The sequence below is a fragment of the Lupinus angustifolius genome, chromosome LG01 (genome assembly GCF_001865875.1).
Source record: "Lupinus angustifolius cultivar Tanjil chromosome LG01, LupAngTanjil_v1.0, whole genome shotgun sequence".
In the NCBI taxonomy this organism is placed as follows: Eukaryota; Viridiplantae; Streptophyta; class Magnoliopsida; order Fabales; family Fabaceae; genus Lupinus; species Lupinus angustifolius.
In genome coordinates, this window is record NC_032009.1 from 3202411 (window position 1) to 3222839 (window position 20429).

At 30.2% G+C, this 20429-nt stretch overlaps 3 protein-coding genes across 3 annotated transcripts; 1 reads left to right on the plus strand and 2 right to left on the minus strand.

The window, feature by feature from the left end:
- On the minus strand, positions 1587-3014 carry LOC109347416 (auxin efflux carrier component 2-like). Its single transcript, XM_019587262.1, has 6 exons — positions 3009-3014; positions 2747-2832; positions 2480-2637; positions 2114-2190; positions 1920-2016; positions 1587-1887 (listed from the first exon to the last, which is right to left on the minus strand). The coding sequence occupies exons 2-5, from the start codon at positions 2817-2819 to the stop codon at positions 1950-1952; spliced, it is 375 nt and encodes a 124-aa protein (XP_019442807.1). The 5' UTR covers positions 2820-2832; positions 3009-3014; the 3' UTR covers positions 1587-1887; positions 1920-1949.
- LOC109347409 (auxin efflux carrier component 2-like) lies at positions 5019-8608 on the minus strand. The gene is made up of 7 exons (XM_019587250.1): positions 7241-8608; positions 6434-6713; positions 6172-6257; positions 5905-6062; positions 5539-5615; positions 5345-5441; positions 5019-5312 (listed from the first exon to the last, which is right to left on the minus strand). Exons 1-6 carry the CDS (start codon positions 8469-8471, stop codon positions 5375-5377), a joined length of 1899 nt encoding a protein of 632 aa, XP_019442795.1. The 5' UTR covers positions 8472-8608; the 3' UTR covers positions 5019-5312; positions 5345-5374.
- Positions 16787-17839, plus strand: LOC109325740 (probable WRKY transcription factor 17). Its single transcript, XM_019558659.1, has 3 exons — positions 16787-17400; positions 17511-17621; positions 17728-17839. The coding sequence occupies exons 1-3, from the start codon at positions 16787-16789 to the stop codon at positions 17837-17839; spliced, it is 837 nt and encodes a 278-aa protein (XP_019414204.1).

Consider the following 20429-nt stretch of genomic DNA (forward strand, 5'->3'; position numbering starts at 1 on the left):
TATCCCATTCTTTCTCGAGATAAAGTCTAATATCCTACAAAAAAGTAAATAGCTCCATATGTTATTAATTATCATTGATTAATATAATAGAATTAAATATGTTTAATTTAAATACTTAATCCTCTAATATTTTTTTGGCTAATCTTATAAAGTAACACATGAAATACCGCATAACATGTTTCATCTGAATTCCCACTATTCATGTACAAAACAAAAATATATTGGAAAAAAGGCATTTAACAATAGGAGAGCAGGACACAATTCTATTTGTTCATCCGACTCAGCCTGATCATAATCGGACTCGAGTATAGTTGGATCCCATCAGACTTAGGTTAATGTAAAAATTAGACCAAGTCAATATTTAAAGTTGAGTATAAGACAAACATGAACAAATCTAAACTTGTCTCATTGTTACTCAATTATCATGTTCATATATATCTATACTCAATTATATATAGAATAATAACGTCTATTTTTGATCAAAATTAAAGTATCATTAATTCTCAATTGTCATATCATATATACATGATTGACAATATATATTCATATATTATTTCATATGTCAAATTATATATTCATAATAATAAAAAATATTGAGAAAACTTTATCCAAAAATTATATATTGTATTTAATCGAACTAGAGTTGAATTCAGGTTCCAAAAATAACTCAATCAATATTTAAGGTCGGGTAAGAAAGAAATGTTACCTAACCATTAATCACCCCTATTTAACATTATGAAAAATATCATTTCACAATTTTTCCGCCTAAACACAATTTTTCCGCCTAACACAATTTTTCCGCCTAAACACAATTTTTCCGCCTAACACAATTTTTCCGCCTAAACACAATTTTTCCGCCTAACACAATTTTTCCGCCTAAACACAATTTTTCCGCCTAACACAATTTTTCACGCCATTTAACAAAATTTTCTTTCATATGTCACTCTTTCACGTTACCACGTTTCCCATCACCTTTTTTTACCACTAAATGAAATGATATAAAAAGGGGTGTGTTGAAGAGTATTTGTAGCAATGTAGTTTTCTCGCTAATAAAAGTCAAACCTGCATTTGAAGAAATTTTTATATCGAATGCAAGATTCTTTTATTTTATTTTGAGCAAGACCTTCTCGTTTTTATTTATTATTAACGAAGAAAATAAGAAGTATACATTAGCAAAAAAAATCGATGTCAACAATGCTAAGAGGAGGTCAATACTAATGTTTCATATACAATTAGTTTTAGACTACTTTGTTGTCCCTTTGGCTTACATGATGAATTTTAAGAGATGCCTATATGAAAAGATGAAAAATAATTGAGATAAAAAAAGTTATTACAAATAACCAGAGGGAAATATTGCCAAAAGCTAAACTTTTGATTGTGTTTCTTTTAGCATATTTTCTGTCTCACAATATGTATTACTCAATATGTTATTGGCTGTAATTAGTCAGAGAAATATTTAATAATTATTTTTTAACTTACATACATTTTTTTAAACTAATCATTATTATGACACATTGAGTGATATATCGCAGAACATGAGTACTCCTTGTATATATGGTTAGAAGCATGAGTCATAAACTTCAATGTATGAAGTAAATACAAAAGGTAAAATTACAACTTTTAGATCTGGATTTGATATCAACTGACAATATAAGAGTCAACAAAATGAGAAATTTCCTATATTGATATTAGTGTTACCAAAAATAAAACAAAAATATTGACCTCCCTAGTCTCTTGCTTTCCTATCTAACTAAAATATTTTTCCATTAAAAAAATAGAGAGACATTGAAGCGTGTGCTGTAAATTTGAAACAATTAAGACACTACTATATAAATAATAATTTAATCTTTCCTTCACTTAAATCCAACATCTTATCCCTCCATTCCACATGAACATGACCTGGATTTACTTATAGTGAGAGCATCATACTTCTTTTCTTTTGAGATAGATTATACTCCAAGAAGCACATAGTAGAGTATTGTTATGGGTAATGCTACTAGCATTCCAAATATAACCCTGCACATTTTGCAAAGTATTTTTAGAATTTATTTTGATGCATTAAATTCACATAATCAATGCATTTTGAACATATAAAATAAAACATAAAACTTACGCAGTGCTGAGTATATCTGCATGGAGATTGTATTCTTTTGCAAACACAAATGGAACAATACCTTGGGGAAGAGCAGCCTGCAAAAGATATAAACAACTGTATAAGCATAATTGACATTATTATTGGTTATTCTACGTATGAATGAAGAAGTTCTACATTATATAAAATTGAATGAGTTAAATAACATATAAGTAAATTGACTCATAGACTTAATACCTTAAGGTTCTGTGTTAAGATATAGTGTTAAACTCACTTATATGTTTCTTTCAATTAGTCCATAGAAAGATATTATAGCCTATAAATAAAGATTTCCCACCAATTATTAGACTTTGATTAATTAATAAAGAGGGTTAAGTTTAATTTAACCTGAACAATTGCAACATGTAAAAGAACTCCACGGAGACCAATGCCTATGGAGGTTGCTGCAATCACAGCTGGACCTGTCAAGAACCTAACAGCCATAGAAAATGTTGCCACAGATTTTCCACATGCAATGATCTTAGGTTGTAATGCCATGAATAGACCTGTTTAAGAAAGCATTAAATTACAAAATTATATGGTTCCCATTCATATAATAGTAAATAAATAAATTAGTTAAAAATTATATATGGAAGGTTCAAGAAATTAAAGTACCTAGACTAAACATGGCCATTCCTAAACCAGCATCAGACAGTATTGAGATGGAACCTTTTACAATAGTTGGCATTTCAATGTGCCACCTACATACATGCACATAACCAAATGATCAATGAAGAGTACTAGACAATAAAGAAAAGAAAGAAAACACATTTTACCTATACAAAAAAAAATGACAAAATAGAGAAAAGATTTTGGTGACAAGGAAAAAGCATGCATTAAGATGAAAAAGTGTAAAGAGATTCTATGGGATATATACCTGTATGATATTACTTTTTTTGTTATTTTTTGTTTTTAGAATTTTTCTTTTATTTATATGGCAAAATATGATTAATTTGGGACAGAAAATGAGACAGAATTTGGGATATGATATTTGTCCCATATTTGTTAATGTTGAGCATGATCCCAATCAGAATAATAATTCAACCAAACTCTTTTGAAAAAGACAACTGGTGACTGTAGCCACTCTGAATTGACTGTAAAATATAATTAAAGTTACCATCCCAATAACACTGCTTAAAGAATATTAAAAAGAAAATTAGTCTTGGAAAACTATATTCAATACTTTTTGAAATATGAAAATATCATTTTTAAATGTAAATTATCCCATTCTTTCTCGAGATAAAGTCTAATATCCTACAAAAAAGTAAATAGCTCCATATGTTATTAATTATCATTGATTAATATAATAGAATTAAATATGTTTAATTTAAATACTTAATCCTCTAATATTTTTTTGGCTAATCTTATAAAGTAACACATGAAATACCGCATAACATGTTTCATCTGAATTCCCACTATTCATGTACAAAACAAAAATATATTGGAAAAAAGGCATTTAACAATAGGAGAGCAGGACACAATTCTATTTGTTCATCCGACTCAGCCTGATCATAATCGGACTCGAGTATAGTTGGATCCCATCAGACTTAGGTTAATGTAAAAATTAGACCAAGTCAATATTTAAAGTTGAGTATAAGACAAACATGAACAAATCTAAACTTGTCTCATTGTTACTCAATTATCATGTTCATATATATCTATACTCAATTATATATAGAATAATAACGTCTATTTTTGATCAAAATTAAAGTATCATTAATTCTCAATTGTCATATCATATATACATGATTGACAATATATATTCATATATTATTTCATATGTCAAATTATATATTCATAATAATAAAAAATATTGAGAAAACTTTATCCAAAAATTATATATTGTATTTAATCGAACTAGAGTTGAATTCAGGTTCCAAAAATAACTCAATCAATATTTAAGGTCGGGTAAGAAAGAAATGTTACCTAACCATTAATCACCCCTATTTAACATTATGAAAAATATCATTTCACAATTTTTCCGCCTAAACACAATTTTTCCGCCTAACACAATTTTTCCGCCTAAACACAATTTTTCCGCCTAACACAATTTTTCCGCCTAAACACAATTTTTCCGCCTAACACAATTTTTCCGCCTAAACACAATTTTTCCGCCTAACACAATTTTTCCGCCTAAACACAATTTTTCCGCCTAACACAATTTTTCCGCCTAAACACAATTTTTCCGCCTAACACAATTTTTCACGCCATTTAACAAAATTTTCTTTCATATGTCACTCTTTCACGTTACCACGTTTCCCATCACCTTTTTTTACCACTAAATGAAATGATATAAAAAGGGGTGTGTTGAAGAGTATTTGTAGCAATGTAGTTTTCTCGCTAATAAAAGTCAAACCTGCATTTGAAGAAATTTTTATATCGAATGCAAGATTCTTTTATTTTATTTTGAGCAAGACCTTCTCGTTTTTATTTATTATTAACGAAGAAAATAAGAAGTATACATTAGCAAAAAAAATCGATGTCAACAATGCTAAGAGGAGGTCAATACTAATGTTTCATATACAATTAGTTTTAGACTACTTTGTTGTCCCTTTGGCTTACATGATGAATTTTAAGAGATGCCTATATGAAAAGATGAAAAATAATTGAGATAAAAAAAGTTATTACAAATAACCAGAGGGAAATATTGCCAAAAGCTAAACTTTTGATTGTGTTTCTTTTAGCATATTTTCTGTCTCACAATATGTATTACTCAATATGTTATTGGCTGTAATTAGTCAGAGAAATATTTAATAATTATTTTTTAACTTACATACATTTTTTTAAACTAATCATTATTATGACACATTGAGTGATATATCGCAGAACATGAGTACTCCTTGTATATATGGTTAGAAGCATGAGTCATAAACTTCAATGTATGAAGTAAATACAAAAGGTAAAATTACAACTTTTAGATCTGGATTTGATATCAACTGACAATATAAGAGTCAACAAAATGAGAAATTTCCTATATTGATATTAGTGTTACCAAAAATAAAACAAAAATATTGACCTCCCTAGTCTCTTGCTTTCCTATCTAACTAAAATATTTTTCCATTAAAAAAATAGAGAGACATTGAAGCGTGTGCTGTAAATTTGAAACAATTAAGACACTACTATATAAATAATAATTTAATCTTTCCTTCACTTAAATCCAACATCTTATCCCTCCATTCCACATGAACATGACCTGGATTTACTTATAGTGAGAGCATCATACTTCTTTTCTTTTGAGATAGATTATACTCCAAGAAGCACATAGTAGAGTATTGTTATGGGTAATGCTACTAGCATTCCAAATATAACCCTGCACATTTTGCAAAGTATTTTTAGAATTTATTTTGATGCATTAAATTCACATAATCAATGCATTTTGAACATATAAAATAAAACATAAAACTTACGCAGTGCTGAGTATATCTGCATGGAGATTGTATTCTTTTGCAAACACAAATGGAACAATACCTTGGGGAAGAGCAGCCTGCAAAAGATATAAACAACTGTATAAGCATAATTGACATTATTATTGGTTATTCTACGTATGAATGAAGAAGTTCTACATTATATAAAATTGAATGAGTTAAATAACATATAAGTAAATTGACTCATAGACTTAATACCTTAAGGTTCTGTGTTAAGATATAGTGTTAAACTCACTTATATGTTTCTTTCAATTAGTCCATAGAAAGATATTATAGCCTATAAATAAAGATTTCCCACCAATTATTAGACTTTGATTAATTAATAAAGAGGGTTAAGTTTAATTTAACCTGAACAATTGCAACATGTAAAAGAACTCCACGGAGACCAATGCCTATGGAGGTTGCTGCAATCACAGCTGGACCTGTCAAGAACCTAACAGCCATAGAAAATGTTGCCACAGATTTTCCACATGCAATGATCTTAGGTTGTAATGCCATGAATAGACCTGTTTAAGAAAGCATTAAATTACAAAATTATATGGTTCCCATTCATATAATAGTAAATAAATAAATTAGTTAAAAATTATATATGGAAGGTTCAAGAAATTAAAGTACCTAGACTAAACATGGCCATTCCTAAACCAGCATCAGACAGTATTGAGATGGAACCTTTTACAATAGTTGGCATTTCAATGTGCCACCTACATACATGCACATAACCAAATGATCAATGAAGAGTACTAGACAATAAAGAAAAGAAAGAAAACACATTTTACCTATACAAAAAAAAATGACAAAATAGAGAAAAGATTTTGGTGACAAGGAAAAAGCATGCATTAAGATGAAAAAGTGTAAAGAGATTCTATGGGATATATACCTGTATGATATTAGAGACCATATAAGTCCCAAAAGACTTGAGTAGGTATTAGGATTTCTTATGAGTTTCCTCCAAACCATGATGAGGATGAGCCTTGTCATCACACTAGCTGGTGGCATGTTTTGCTTTTTGTTTTTATCTCCTTCTTCTATGTCCATCTTCTTCTGGCATGTGTATGGAGACCCACTTGTTGGGAATTTGGTTCCTTCCTCGATTTCAAGCTCTTTGTCTCCACTCCCTCTTCGACCAGGACTCATGTTCTCAATTAATTCATGCACAGCTGCATACAAAATATCAGATATTCCAGACTAATGACAAATGCTTCTATAAGAAAATTATTATTGGGAATAATGCAAGTAAGTTCTACTCCAAACAAAATAATTTGGAAAATTTTCATATTTATGATGTGATTTTTCTATTGTGGATTGAAAGACAGTGGTTTATAATGAAGAAATAAATAAAAAACACTGGTTGCCTTAGAGGTGATTGTGCTCCTTGTGGTGGATATGAGTATTTTGAGTATCATTTATTCTATTAGGTGGGGTTGGCTTGACCCGTTATCTCTAATGCTTAGTCAATAAAAGGTATAGGATAAAGTTAAAATTATGTGTAGTGCTCTATAACTTTTCATCAGAAAATTATGTGTAGCACTTGATATATAGAATGATTTTATATATCATAATTTGACATTGTTGAGAGTTTTTTAATAAAATGTTTTTGGTTTAGAAATACTAAACCAGTGATTATATATATCCCACAACAGAAAAAAAACCGTTTATGATATGTACTACGTGGTTATGGGGTTACCTTTTGAGGCAACAGTTTCTTGTGGACCAGCTTTGGAAGGATCAATGGCCCCAAAGTCAGTAGAGGCAGCTCTATTAACAGCATGTCTCAGATTCCCTTCAGAAACAGGAGAAGCACTTGAACTCCAAACAAACATGTGTAACTCCTTATTAGGAGCAGCAGCACTGTTATCTTTCTTTTTTGTGGCAGTGGCACTACTTGTAGACCCTGAAAACATTGGATTTGGAGGGGGATAAGAAGAGACAGAACCACCATTATTAAAAAGCTCACCACTCATGCTCCTCCCTCCCTTCTTCTTATGCATCTTCAATGTCTCCTCTTCAAAATTAGAAGTCCTAGGTGTTGCCCCTTTTGTAGATTGCGATGAGTATAAATCACCACCAAAACCATTACTTTGAAAACTATTTGTGTAACCATGTTTTGGACTTGGTGCTTTACTATTAAACATGGCATAAAAATCTGTTTGGTTAAAACTTGAAGATCTTGGGGTTGGTTCTCTTGACGACTGAACAGAATAGATCTCAACACCAGTGAGATTTGATGCTCTTGGTGTCATAGAAGTTAAGTGTGACTTGTTGAATGAAGATACCACAGAAGATGCTGCTGATCTCTTAACCACAATATGAAGTTTTCCATCTTCTCCTATTTCAGCATCAGTTTGAAGTGGCTCTCTACCATTGAGTGAAACAACATCTGAATCAACCCTGAATGAGGTTATAGACCCTGCAGTCTCAGGAAACTGTTCAGTTATGAGAAGCTTAGCACCTCTATATTCAAACATGAACAGCATAAGAGTGTACCATATAACACTTTGCAAAACCACAATTTGTACCATGAGACTCCCTGAAAAATCACCATACATGGCTTTCAAAAGAGGGATTCCCATGACAAGTGTGTTTGGAAGAGTTGAAAGTGAGAAGAGGGTTATGGTCCAATCAAGGCTACCACGTTTTGTGAAAGTGTTCCATAGAAAAAGAGCACTTAGAATCACAATTTTTTGAAGACAATCAGCTGCTATGAAATGGTAATTCATAGCATAAGGGTCATTGGAGGATATGAAGTGGAAAGAAAGGAGTGGTACTGCAAATACAGCAACAAAACGGTTTATACCTGAGCACTGATCAGGTGTGAAGATTTTCCACCACCTCACTGAACCATATGCTAACATCATAGCCACATATAAGGGCACAATAGCAGCAAAAACATCATATATGTCCTTACCAGTAATCATGGTTAAAGCAAGTTATGTGGGAGTTTATAGGAGGCACAAAATTTTGAAAAATTGGTTTGCTAGTGTTTAAGCTGGATAAGAGGGAAACATGATTGAGAAAGGAACTCAAATGAGAATGAAGCTAAAGAGATTGTAACCTTTATTATTGGTCTTCTCTTATAGATATGTTTTTATTTGTATTTGTATTTGTATTTTTTTTAACATTTAATAAGTTAGATGAGCTTCATAAAAAAAAGGATTTAACCAGGTTAAGAAAATAATTTTTTTATAAACTACTGGGTTAAATATATTAATGTTGGCAGAGTTAACAGTGTAGGGTTGGATTTTCCATGAAATGTATATGTATGATTAATATTATATATGTATAAGCCTAACTTGGCGCCATTGTAATTGTTCATGCACATGTAAGTTAGACAGTATTCAGTGATCTGCGGTAGCAGCAAAGATATTTCTGAGAGAACCTTATTTTTATAATGCCAGTGATGTTTTCGTTCAGACATACATGAACTGAATCCATTATGAAAATTGCAAAGATGCTAACATGTATTTTAGAGAATAATATTTCCCCACGTAACTTATTAGCTCAAGTCTTTCATATATATTTGTTGATACTGCAGAATTATTAGAGCTTGTTTGCATATTGCATGTAAATCGTTAAGAAATTGTTTAATGCCATCTTCAAAGTCTTCATTGTATATCTTATTGTTCAAGGTGCCATTTATATTAACCTGCTAGGGTATTCATAAGTTTTTCAATAGATTTTATTAACTGATGAAATGTTACCATATAGTATCAAAGTAAAATCCAACTTCTCTCAAAATTGTTTTATGATATTTTATTAAATTAATCCGAAAATATCTTGAAATATTTTAGAAGATGTGTCAAAATTGTTTATTATTTATATTTCTGAAAGGATTTTTTTATCAGCAAGTAACTTTATTTGAATAAAAAGAATAAGTTATGAGAAAAAGTAGTATTCTAATCCACTAATCAAAAAATTAACAAGAAGAAAAACACTTCTAGGGATTTAACACCCAATCCAAAGAAGAGAAATTGAAAGTATTACAATAAACACTTAGGATATTCTAAGAATATAAAAAAAAAAATAAGATCTATCACCTCCTTAAAATAGAATTGAGAATTCTCAAAAGTAATCTTGTTCCTAGTATGCTAGATATTCTAAATTACAACAAATCAAAGGGGTATCCACTTTCTGAAAATTTTCTTCTCCACACAACAAGGACATATGAGAGGAAAAATTTACCTTAGCATCATTGTGAAATGAGAGTATAATGATAAAGGATGATTCTAGAAGTACAAATAGTAGTATATATTGGATTCTTGGACTTTTTTATTTTCACACCTTTTTTTTAATAATCACAACATGAATGTTTTGACAAGACCTTTTGATAGTTATAAGGTAGTCTAACTAGTTTTTTCAACACAGATGAACCACCTCCTACTCCTAGATAAAACTAACTTGTTTAAATATCTAATAAGCTATTCAATATAGCTTATCCATTTTTACCCCGAAAAATGATAACTAGATTAAACTTTAAGTTTTAATTCAGTAATATAAGTATGAAGGTAAAAACATGCATCTATAAGGCCCAACATGGTTGGTTCATATGTTGTTTCTAAGTATGAGGGTTTAATCACTGTTATCTTTATAAAAAAAGTTATTGGTAGAGACAAAATTTACTCAATAATCTTTACATCTCAGAAAGGATTAGTTTCCATAAGGACACCTTTATTTCACATAAATATAAAAAGATCAATCATATGTTTAATATAATAATATATTTTCAATTATTATTGCTTACTATATATACATATATGAATATAAAAAAACAGGCCTAAGTTTCTTTTAGGTCATTTTTCATATTTTAATTGTCTTATTAGCTAATCTTAATAGATTAGGTAGGGTTATTGGGCATGGTAATCTTCTTAGTAAATTAATTCTATATTTTAATAAAATTAGTTACATAAAGATAAATTTATTACTCGTCTAATTATTAAGGATCACATGACTATATGGCAATAGTTAACTAGTTGTTTTAAGATTGATCTGACTATAAGATGGAGAAGTGTGTCTCAAATGGACTCAACATATATGTCTAATTTATTTAGACGTGTGAAATGTGTCATCTAAGTTATGGACTGAAATCCTCTAAGATATAATTTGATATCTACTATCAATGATTATTTCAGAAGAGATATAAAGGGTAAATCTCCGAAGGTAATCATGTTATCCTGCTAAGGATAAATCTAAAGTGTTGTACTTCCTAAGACCAATTGACAATATCCAAAATTGGAGAAATATGCTCTGCCATATGCAAAAAAATCAACTTTTCAAATCAACCAAAAAGATAATGTACCAACTAACAAGTTCGAAATTAACCAACCATATTTTTTAATTATAGAAGGAAAATAAAGAAGCCAACTTTTGAAGAAAGTCTTTGAATTAAATGAATTCATGGCCTTTACCTAAATGTAAATCCATTTGGGAAAGTTTCTATTCACCTAATGCCTCTTGGCATTGCAAAAAGTTGCACAAAGTGTGGTTATGTAAAATTTTAAGATGATAATGATTGTTCAAACTCAAATATGAGTTAGTTGAAGTAATTTATTATATAGGGAAAAGTCATTCCAAAGAAAAAAATAATTAGGATACAAATAATAATTAACAAGAGAAACAATATAAACTAAATTTTAGATAAGTTAATACATTATCCCAAATTTATCTAACTTGTGCCTCAAGCTAAAACTTAGTAAGTTTTAAGCTTGTTAGAAATAACTTTTATCAAAATAAAATAAATAAATAATTATATGACCTTCATAAAAAATTTTAAGGGTTAGTTTGGGAGTTGGATTTTAATTTGGAAGGATATTGAAACTTGAGAGCCATGAAATACACTTGTGAGATGGCTCTCAAGCCTTCATTTTTCCTTCATTCCCCTCCAAAACTAACCATAAAAGATGTGAACTGCAATATCTACATATATAATTAGCATCAGAATGATCGTCGATGTGAAAGTCAGTCACAACCAATATAATTCACAATTCTGACGAAAAAGACACTATTAGAATAATCAGTGACATATCTAAGACCCAGGAGCAGGGTGTGCAACAATGATAAAGAATTTAAAAAATAAATATAACTATATATAAAGATAAAAATATTAATATCAAAATTACAAAATTTAAATATATTTAATCAAATAAATTACACACTGCATATAAATTATAGCTAAAAAATCCATTTCTATGATTATTATGGCAACAACTAAAATCATTGCAAACAAAGTAGAATAAAAATAATAAAATTACAAAGATTGAAAGAGAGAATAGAAACAATGAAGCAAACAAAGAATAAATGAGATGAAACAACTTAGAAGGTAATGAATAAAAACATTAAAATGAAAAAATGTTAAACATATAAAGAAAACAACGAAACAGAAGTAATAAAACAAATAAAAAATCAAATAATTTTATTCGAAGGTAATGAATAGAAACAATGAAGTCGAAAATAGTAAAGCTCTATATAAAAAACTAATTAGTTAATTAGAAGTGAAACAATGTTTGAGGACAATAGAACAACGTTTGAAAGTAAAGATTGATCTCTGTATAAAACAGAAACTCATACATTTAAGTGTTATTTAAAGTTTCAACTTCTAATTTGAATAGATTTTTCTTTTTCTAGGTAGTTTTTCCCATAGTTATAAAAACCGTACCGGCCGGTTCAACCAAAAAACCGGTGAACCGGCCCCCTAACCGGTACGGTACAGGTGTTGAACCGGCCAAGTATCAAAACCGGTGAACCGGCCGGTATTTTACTAAACCGGTTGGTTTATACAAATATATAATAAGCATAGTTATAAAAACCGTACCGTACCGGCCGGTTCAACCGGAAAACCGGTGAACCGGTACAGTACAGATGTTGAATCGGCCAAGTATCAAACCGGTCAAAACCGGTCAGAACCGGTGACCGGTCGGTATTTTACAAAACCGGTCAGTTTATACACATATATATATTTTTTTTTAAAACTTAAAAACCCATTACAAGGATGACCTATCTTTCCAACCCTTCTTCAACACTTCAAGACACATGCTTCCAAGGCATACTTAGATTACACATTCGTGTGTAATCTCAGTGAGATTTGTGTAATCTTTGAGTACTGTCTGAAGATAGGATTTGGTAGAAAAATATAATATTCATATAAGATAACTTTGACTCCTTGATGTTAAATGTTAAAACTCTAAATTTATTTGTTTTATAGAGTGAGTTGTGAAGTTATGTCATTTATTTATATTTTGTGGTTGTTAAGTGATACTTTTGGATTGATATATGTTTTTTAATTTAGACTTTGAATTTGTTAAAGACTTAAAGTTGTTTATTTATGTGAATTTTGAGTAGATTATAAATATGAATTATAAATTTGAGTATCTACCTATTTGGAATTTTTTTGTTATAGGTTTATATATATATAAATATAAGTAGGTATGTCCGGTTTAACCGGCATGCAGTTTAATTAGTGAATCACTGTACCACTATACCAGTACCCTGACCGGTTTGATAACCGGTACGGTTTTAACAACACTGGTTTTTCCTACATATATAATATATATTTTTTTAAATTCATATGATTAATAATTTATAAATTATAATATTAAGATTGAATATATATATATATATATATATGTATAATTTAAAAAACAATCAGGGTGTGCACCCTTTCATTAATGTGGCACAGTCACTAAGAATAATAGCTGGTGAGAATAGAAATCATTATTACTATCATTGTCTGAATGATCGTCGATGTCAGATATGTCATTATTTGCATAATTATTCAATTGGAGAAAAAATGTATCACTAAAATGAACGTCGATGGAAATAGAAGACAATGGTGTAATTATCATTGGAATGATTGTCGATGAAAAAAGTTAATGTTGATAAAATTCATCACTTGAATACAAGATATCATGATAATGATCATCAGTAGGAAGAAAACCCAAGATATAAAAATGAAGAAAGTGAATTTTTTTTCCATATTGGAGGAGGTTGGTATTTGTTTATTTGGATGACAATTGTGATATTTTCTACTTATTAGATGAAGGAAAAAATGAATTAATACTATAGAAGATGATACAATAAAGAGATGACTAATTGAAGTTTCTAATTTCTAGCATCTCAACAATAATGGAATAGTGATTGAATAGATCACGAATAATGAAATCGATTGATACCATCTAAAACTTTTTAATGATAAAGATTAGTCAAACTTAAATATGAGCTAGTACAAGTAATTTTTATATAAGTAATGATAAGATAATTTTAAAAAAACCGGGAAAAATCAAATCAACCAAATATTTTACCCAGATGCATGTGTCTGATAAAAATGGAATTTAATTTTACACGTAACTTAAATTTTATATTTGAAATGTTGAAATTACGAAATAATAATTTTTACTAAATTTATTAATTTAGATTTAAATTCACGTCAAACATGCAACTGAGGCAGACATTTAATCGTAATAAATGGATATTGACTAAAATAATAAATCAAATTAATTTCATTTTTAATATATCAAAGTCAAATATGAGTATTGTCACTTTATTTGTTTTAAAATATGACCGTAGAATACTAGAATCCACATATGTAAGAACCTTTGGTATGATCAGCTGTTTATTTGGTACTCTATTTTTTTTCTCGCAGCCAATAAATTTGCAGAGCTATTAATTTGGTGAACAAAAAACTAAATAAATGTTGAAGGTTTTAAAAGTCAGGATCTTTGCTTCATAAATAAATAAAAAATATTTTTTATCTTAATCATTTATTTTATGAAAATATGAATTAGTCAATATATCTGAACTATTAAAATAGAATAAATGACTAAGATATTTAGTAAATAATTTAACTTACTCCTAAGTAAGTGATTCCATCTTTAAGGTGATTGTTTTAAAAAATAATGGGAAATTCAAGTAATTTGCCTCATTTATACCCTTTCAATTTTTTGTTATCAAATGAGCCTAATATACCCTAAAGTCAAATGACATTATCTATGTATATATTTGTTACTTTATCTAGAAATAATCAATAAATAACAATAAAATATAATATTAAATATCTTTTTATTTAACAATCTATAACACTAGCTTCTAGCTCATTTGGTAGTCTCTATACGGGGAGATTAAATTGAAAGTTTGTGTATATTGAAGACTATCAGCTAAGAAGAGTTCAATATTAAATGAGATTAAAAATATAATGTGACATTATTTTTTAGAAATCATGAATATTATCTATTTTTATTGGTTCATGTATATTGTACCCTCTTAACTTGGTCTACAAGGTTGTTGAGTTACTTGTGAACAAAAACTATAAAGAACTTGTAGGTTTTAAAAAGGGAGGTTATAAAACTTTGAATGATTCATATATCTCAAATCTACATCTTAAGTTTTTACCAAATAACATTATACATACCTAAATAAAGAAGCAACTAATTAATTAAGTAATTAAAAAATTAAAAATCTAATTGAGTAATTAATTAGTAGACAAAAAATAAATAATATATATATGATATTACATGTAGTTTTTAGTCATTAACATATTTAATTAGTTCTACTGCTTACATTGTCGACCGTTCTAATTCAATAATCAAATAACTACAAGCCTATTATACTATAAACTTGAAGCTACAATCTCAATTCTTGCAAGCAACATCAAAGTTAGAAACCACTATCGTCAAACATATCCTTAATATCTATCCACATAGGTATAAGCTTTTGATTACAATCACATAAAAATTATAGGAGCTAATTCCATAGCTATAAACTCACATATACAAACAAGTATCCCACAAGTATAATTAATTTTGTCAAACAAATACTTAATCTTAAGAAGGATGACTCAGTTGTGAATCATCATCTCTTTTTTGACAGATAGTCTGAATTTCATCACAATTCAAATTCTATTGAGATCACATTTTTTGGAAGAAAGAATAGTATATTCCTCTTGTTCTTTCCGAACAATTTAAAACTTATGTATTTATATAAAATATCATTTCAATTAATCATTTAATCTATTTTCAACATGACTATACTATATTAAATGAGTAGTGTTATATGAACAATTAAAATTTGATAATTTCTCTTAAAATAAATCAAGGTATTTCCATCTCTGGTTTACTTTTGATTTTTATCACTACACATCTAAAATAATTATTTAAAAATAGATTAGAACTAAGACCTTTCAAAGATAATATATTTTTAAATCAAGAATGCTCGGTACCAAAAAATATGAACAATGCACTAGAAAATGACATGACTCTAAACTTATGAGTGAGCGGAATCCAGCCATACCTGCTCATCCAATATGGCCTGATTGTAATTGGGTTCGAATAGGGTCGGGCCTTATCAATTCTATGATTGAGTTCAGATTCAAAAATTAGATTTTATCAATATTTAAAGTCAAATATTGAGAAAACATGATCTGACCAACCTTATCGTAAGGTTATTCACTCATCATGTTTGTACGTGTCTCTATTAAATTGTGTAAAGAGTAATCACACCTATTTGTTTAAAAGTATTACTGATTTTATATTTTTTCATCATATATGCATGATTAACAATATATAGTTATATATTTATATATATATATATATATATATATATATATATCATTTTATATGTCAAAGTACATATCCATAATAATAAGTAATATTGAGAATATTTTATTTAAAATGAGTATTCATTATATTGTATTTAATCGGGTCTAGGATCAGATTCAAGTTCAAAGATTGACCTAATCAACATTTAGGGTCAGATTCATTTCAGGTCTAGATTTAAATAAATGACTCAACCAATATTCAGAGTCGGGTAAGAGACCAACCTTACTAGGCCAACCCTGTCCATATTTCACATAAAAATAACATAGTAATTTATATAGTTTCTTTTAAAACAATATCCCCGTCATTATCTTTAAATACATAAAGAGTGAAGTAAGGAAACTAGTACAGTAGCGCTGACCATCGGAGGGAAAATCTTTAAAACACAGTAAATGCTTTATAAATAGGAAAAATCTGTGCTTAGACCAAATAAATATAACACTGGATAGGGACCTTGTATTTTGAATAGTGGAATATAATAAGATATAAATAAATAAAGTCCAACCTTACGTCATGGAAATTCATTTGACTTTTACCAAACCCAAACCCTGGTCTCTTATATAATTCATCTTCTCTGTCTTCTTTGACAGAGACATTTCTTCTTCTTCTTCTTGCTTCTCTTCTTTGATTAAGTAAGCAGTGTTTCCAAAATGAAATTGGTTGAGAGAATAGACTTAGAAGAAGCAGCTTCTGCTGGCATGAAAGGAATGCATCATCTCCTTCAACTCATGTCTTCTTCTGATGATCAAACCAATGTGAAATCCAACCACATTGACTGCACTGAAATCACTGAATTCACTGTCTCCAAATTCAAGCAAGTTATTAACTTGCTCAATGCTAATTTATCAAAACCACAAACTTCACCACCACCTTCTGGCCATGCTCGTTTTCGTCGCACACCTTTTATCCCTTCTCCATCTCCATCTGAAACTGAGGAATTGAACCATATCAACCATCAACCCCAAACTGAGTCAGTGACTCAGGGTTTATCGTCTCATCATTCTACCAACCCTGTCATTGTTGAATCTAATCCAAACCCATGCACTGAGTTGGTAACTGTTCCTCAAATCTCTAGTCCCAATGACAGTTCCCCTAATATATCTATGGCTGGAGACAGAAGCGTTCCTGATACCAACGTGGATCTCTCCATTATCGTCGCGGCGCAACCTATCTCAGCCGCTAAGCCTCTTCCACTATCTTCATCTCGTGGGAAAAGGGGTCCCAGGGATACCCATTCTGAGGACTGTCCTTGCTCCAAAACAAGGTAATTTTTTTCCGCTATCCATTTTAACAATGTATAAGAAGATCATATAAACCCTAAACCCTAAGTATTTTTATTTGAAGCTCGGTTTTTACTTGTATTTGTTTGAATAGGGTTCAACCGGGTGTAGTAAGGACTACTCGGGTGAGGATTGGAGATATTGCTGATAGGTATTCATGGAGGAAGTATGGTCAAAAGTACATTAAGGGAGCACCATATCCGCGGTAATATTAATTTCCATTCCACTAAAGTTTTAATTCAAGCCCTTTTCTAGAACATAATATAATTGAATTGTTTATTTGGGGAATGGAATTTCAGTGATTATTACAGGTGCAGTAGTGTAAAAGGATGTCCAGCAAGGAAGCGTGTTGAAAGAGACGAAGAAGATTTCAATATCCTCGTTATTAGCTACCTTGGAGATCATTGTCACCCCAATGCTTAACCTAACCACTTTGCCCCACATTGGACCTGACCGTTGGTATTTGCATTGCGTTATAGTGTTGTGGCGAAGGGATGATGAGATAACATGGGAGGAAAATAATAGATTGCAGGGAGAAAAAGAAACCAAGTTGAATTTTGTGGATCACTATAATGAGTTCTTCAACTCAAAGTGTTTTTATATAAATTATTATTGGGAATGTGATTATAAGTAGTTCTCTAAAATAACTAGTTAATTAAACTGATATGAAGCGTGATTACACCAATTTTCAAGTATCAGATGTGCTCTCGGCAGTTTTTCATTCCCATTAATCTTTTTGTCTCTTCTTATTGTAAGGACTTCCATGAGCCTCCAACCAAGAAAATACCTTTCAAATTTACTAGACTTTTTTTTTTGTTGTTGTCTCAGTTTATGTTATATATGTTGGATGATCTAATAGAATCGTAATCGAAAGTGTTGGTAAGTAAGTCTCACATCGCCTACCTCATTATCTTGGGAATGTTTTAAATACTTGTTGGACTACTTCTCTCATTGCCAATTGGTTTTGAGATGAAACCTTAACATGGTATCAGAGCCAGAACCCAACTTCTTTCCGTTTGTTATGGGCCAAAAGATACCATTTAGTTATGGTTCAAAGGAAACCCTTCGTCTGGTCCAGCAGGCTTATGAGGATGAGGTATGTTGGGAAGTAAGTCCTACATCACCTATCTCATTGCCAATTGGTTTTGAGATGAAACCAAAGTAAGAAAAGTATATTAAGTAGTGTTATAAGGGAGCACATCTGCTGTCCCACAAAGAGTGCCACTTCATGTACCACTGGATGTCCACCCGTGTTATAAGTGCAAAAGTCACATCCTTAACTATACAAGTTGTCATTCAGATTCATGACAAACTATGGAGCAACAAAACTGCAAAAGGTTTTGCTCATTCATATATAACATATGTAAGAAGAAAAAAAGAAATTAGTGAATGCTTTCATAAATTTTAAGATGAAGGTTATACTATTTACATGATGCTCTTAATTAAGTTGAAATTAAAGTCCTTAATGGTTGGGATGTAAGAGGATTTAGTCCATCCTAATGTGACTGATCTGATTCCATACAAATCAATTTTCATAAATTGAATCATGACATTGAATAGGAATTTTTGTGTTATATGCTCCGTTTGAGTAAGGAGTTCCAATATTTTGCCGGAACATCTTTGTTCCTTATGCCCCAAGATAGTATTCTAAATTATTTAGAGAAAAATGTATGGATTGATAGTGTAAGAGTTTTATATATTTTCATTAAATTGTCCATCATTTATGTTTAATCACCAACTACTCTTAAAAAAAAGTAAAACAAATGTAAGATGAATGATTTAAGATATGAGGAAAATTAATATACACAATCACTACAACATCATACATTTAATAATGATTAAATATAAATGATAAATAATTAAATGATAATATATAGAACTCATACATTATTAGTGCATATAGATTTTCTACTTTGCTCAAAAGGAAGAGATTTTTTTTAGGTGGATCATGTTAATCATCCTTAAAAATTCTAACTTGGTTAGTTGTCTTTTTCCTCCTTATCCATTTGGGTACTTTTGTGTTGTTTATGATCCAACCATGATTCCACGTGATGCATCCATTTCTTTCACAGCTTCCACTGCATAAAGTTGGCATCCCACCTAAGAAGACTACCCTTCAGGTCTGCCTGGGAGTTTAGCTTTGGAAGGTGGAAATGAATGAATGGAAAATGAAAGTTTTAGAATTATCTTATAGTGTAGGGGTCTATCAAGGGCCTATTATCTGGCTAGGTCTAATCAGGTTTTTTTCACAAACAAGTTAGACTCAGACTTTTTAAAAAGCCTATTTAGCTTAACATGTCAAACTTTAGGCCACCTAAAAGGCTTATTAAGCATAACATGTTGGTCTATTTAATTATATTACATAAGAATGTTGAAATTATACTATTTTAATATAATTAATATTATTATATATGTAATATTAATATAAAAATGTATATAAAATAGAATTTAATTATTAGAATTGGATGAGCCTAACTAAAAATAAGCTTATAAGCCTATTAAAATGTAGACATGGTAGTCTACTTCATGAACATATAGTATAATAAGCTTTTAAACATGTTAACAAGTCATGCTAGGCTTTTAAAAATGCTAACAGGCTATGTTAGGCTTTTAAACATGCTAACAGGTCATGTAGGTCATGCTAGGCTTTTAAACAGGTCAGACCTTTGCTTTGAAAATTTTATTAAATAGGCTAACATGCCAGACCCAGACTCGTATATGCTATATAGGCTGAGTCTGTTTAAGGCAAAATCTAACCTAACCTAACATGTTTCCACTCTTAGTCACCAGGGTCCACAATACCAGTCGAGCTAACAAGAGAAGGTATATTGTCAACCAGATACGACCTCAAGCCAGTACTGAGACCATACCTCTACCAGCCACCTGTTGCGCTGCCGATACCTACTACAGGCCGTCTACAATTCTCATGTAACTTGTTGCATTATGGCAGGGACATGTCTAGACTGCGACTATCATAGCCTGTTAAGGATAGAGCACAATGCGGAAGCACATG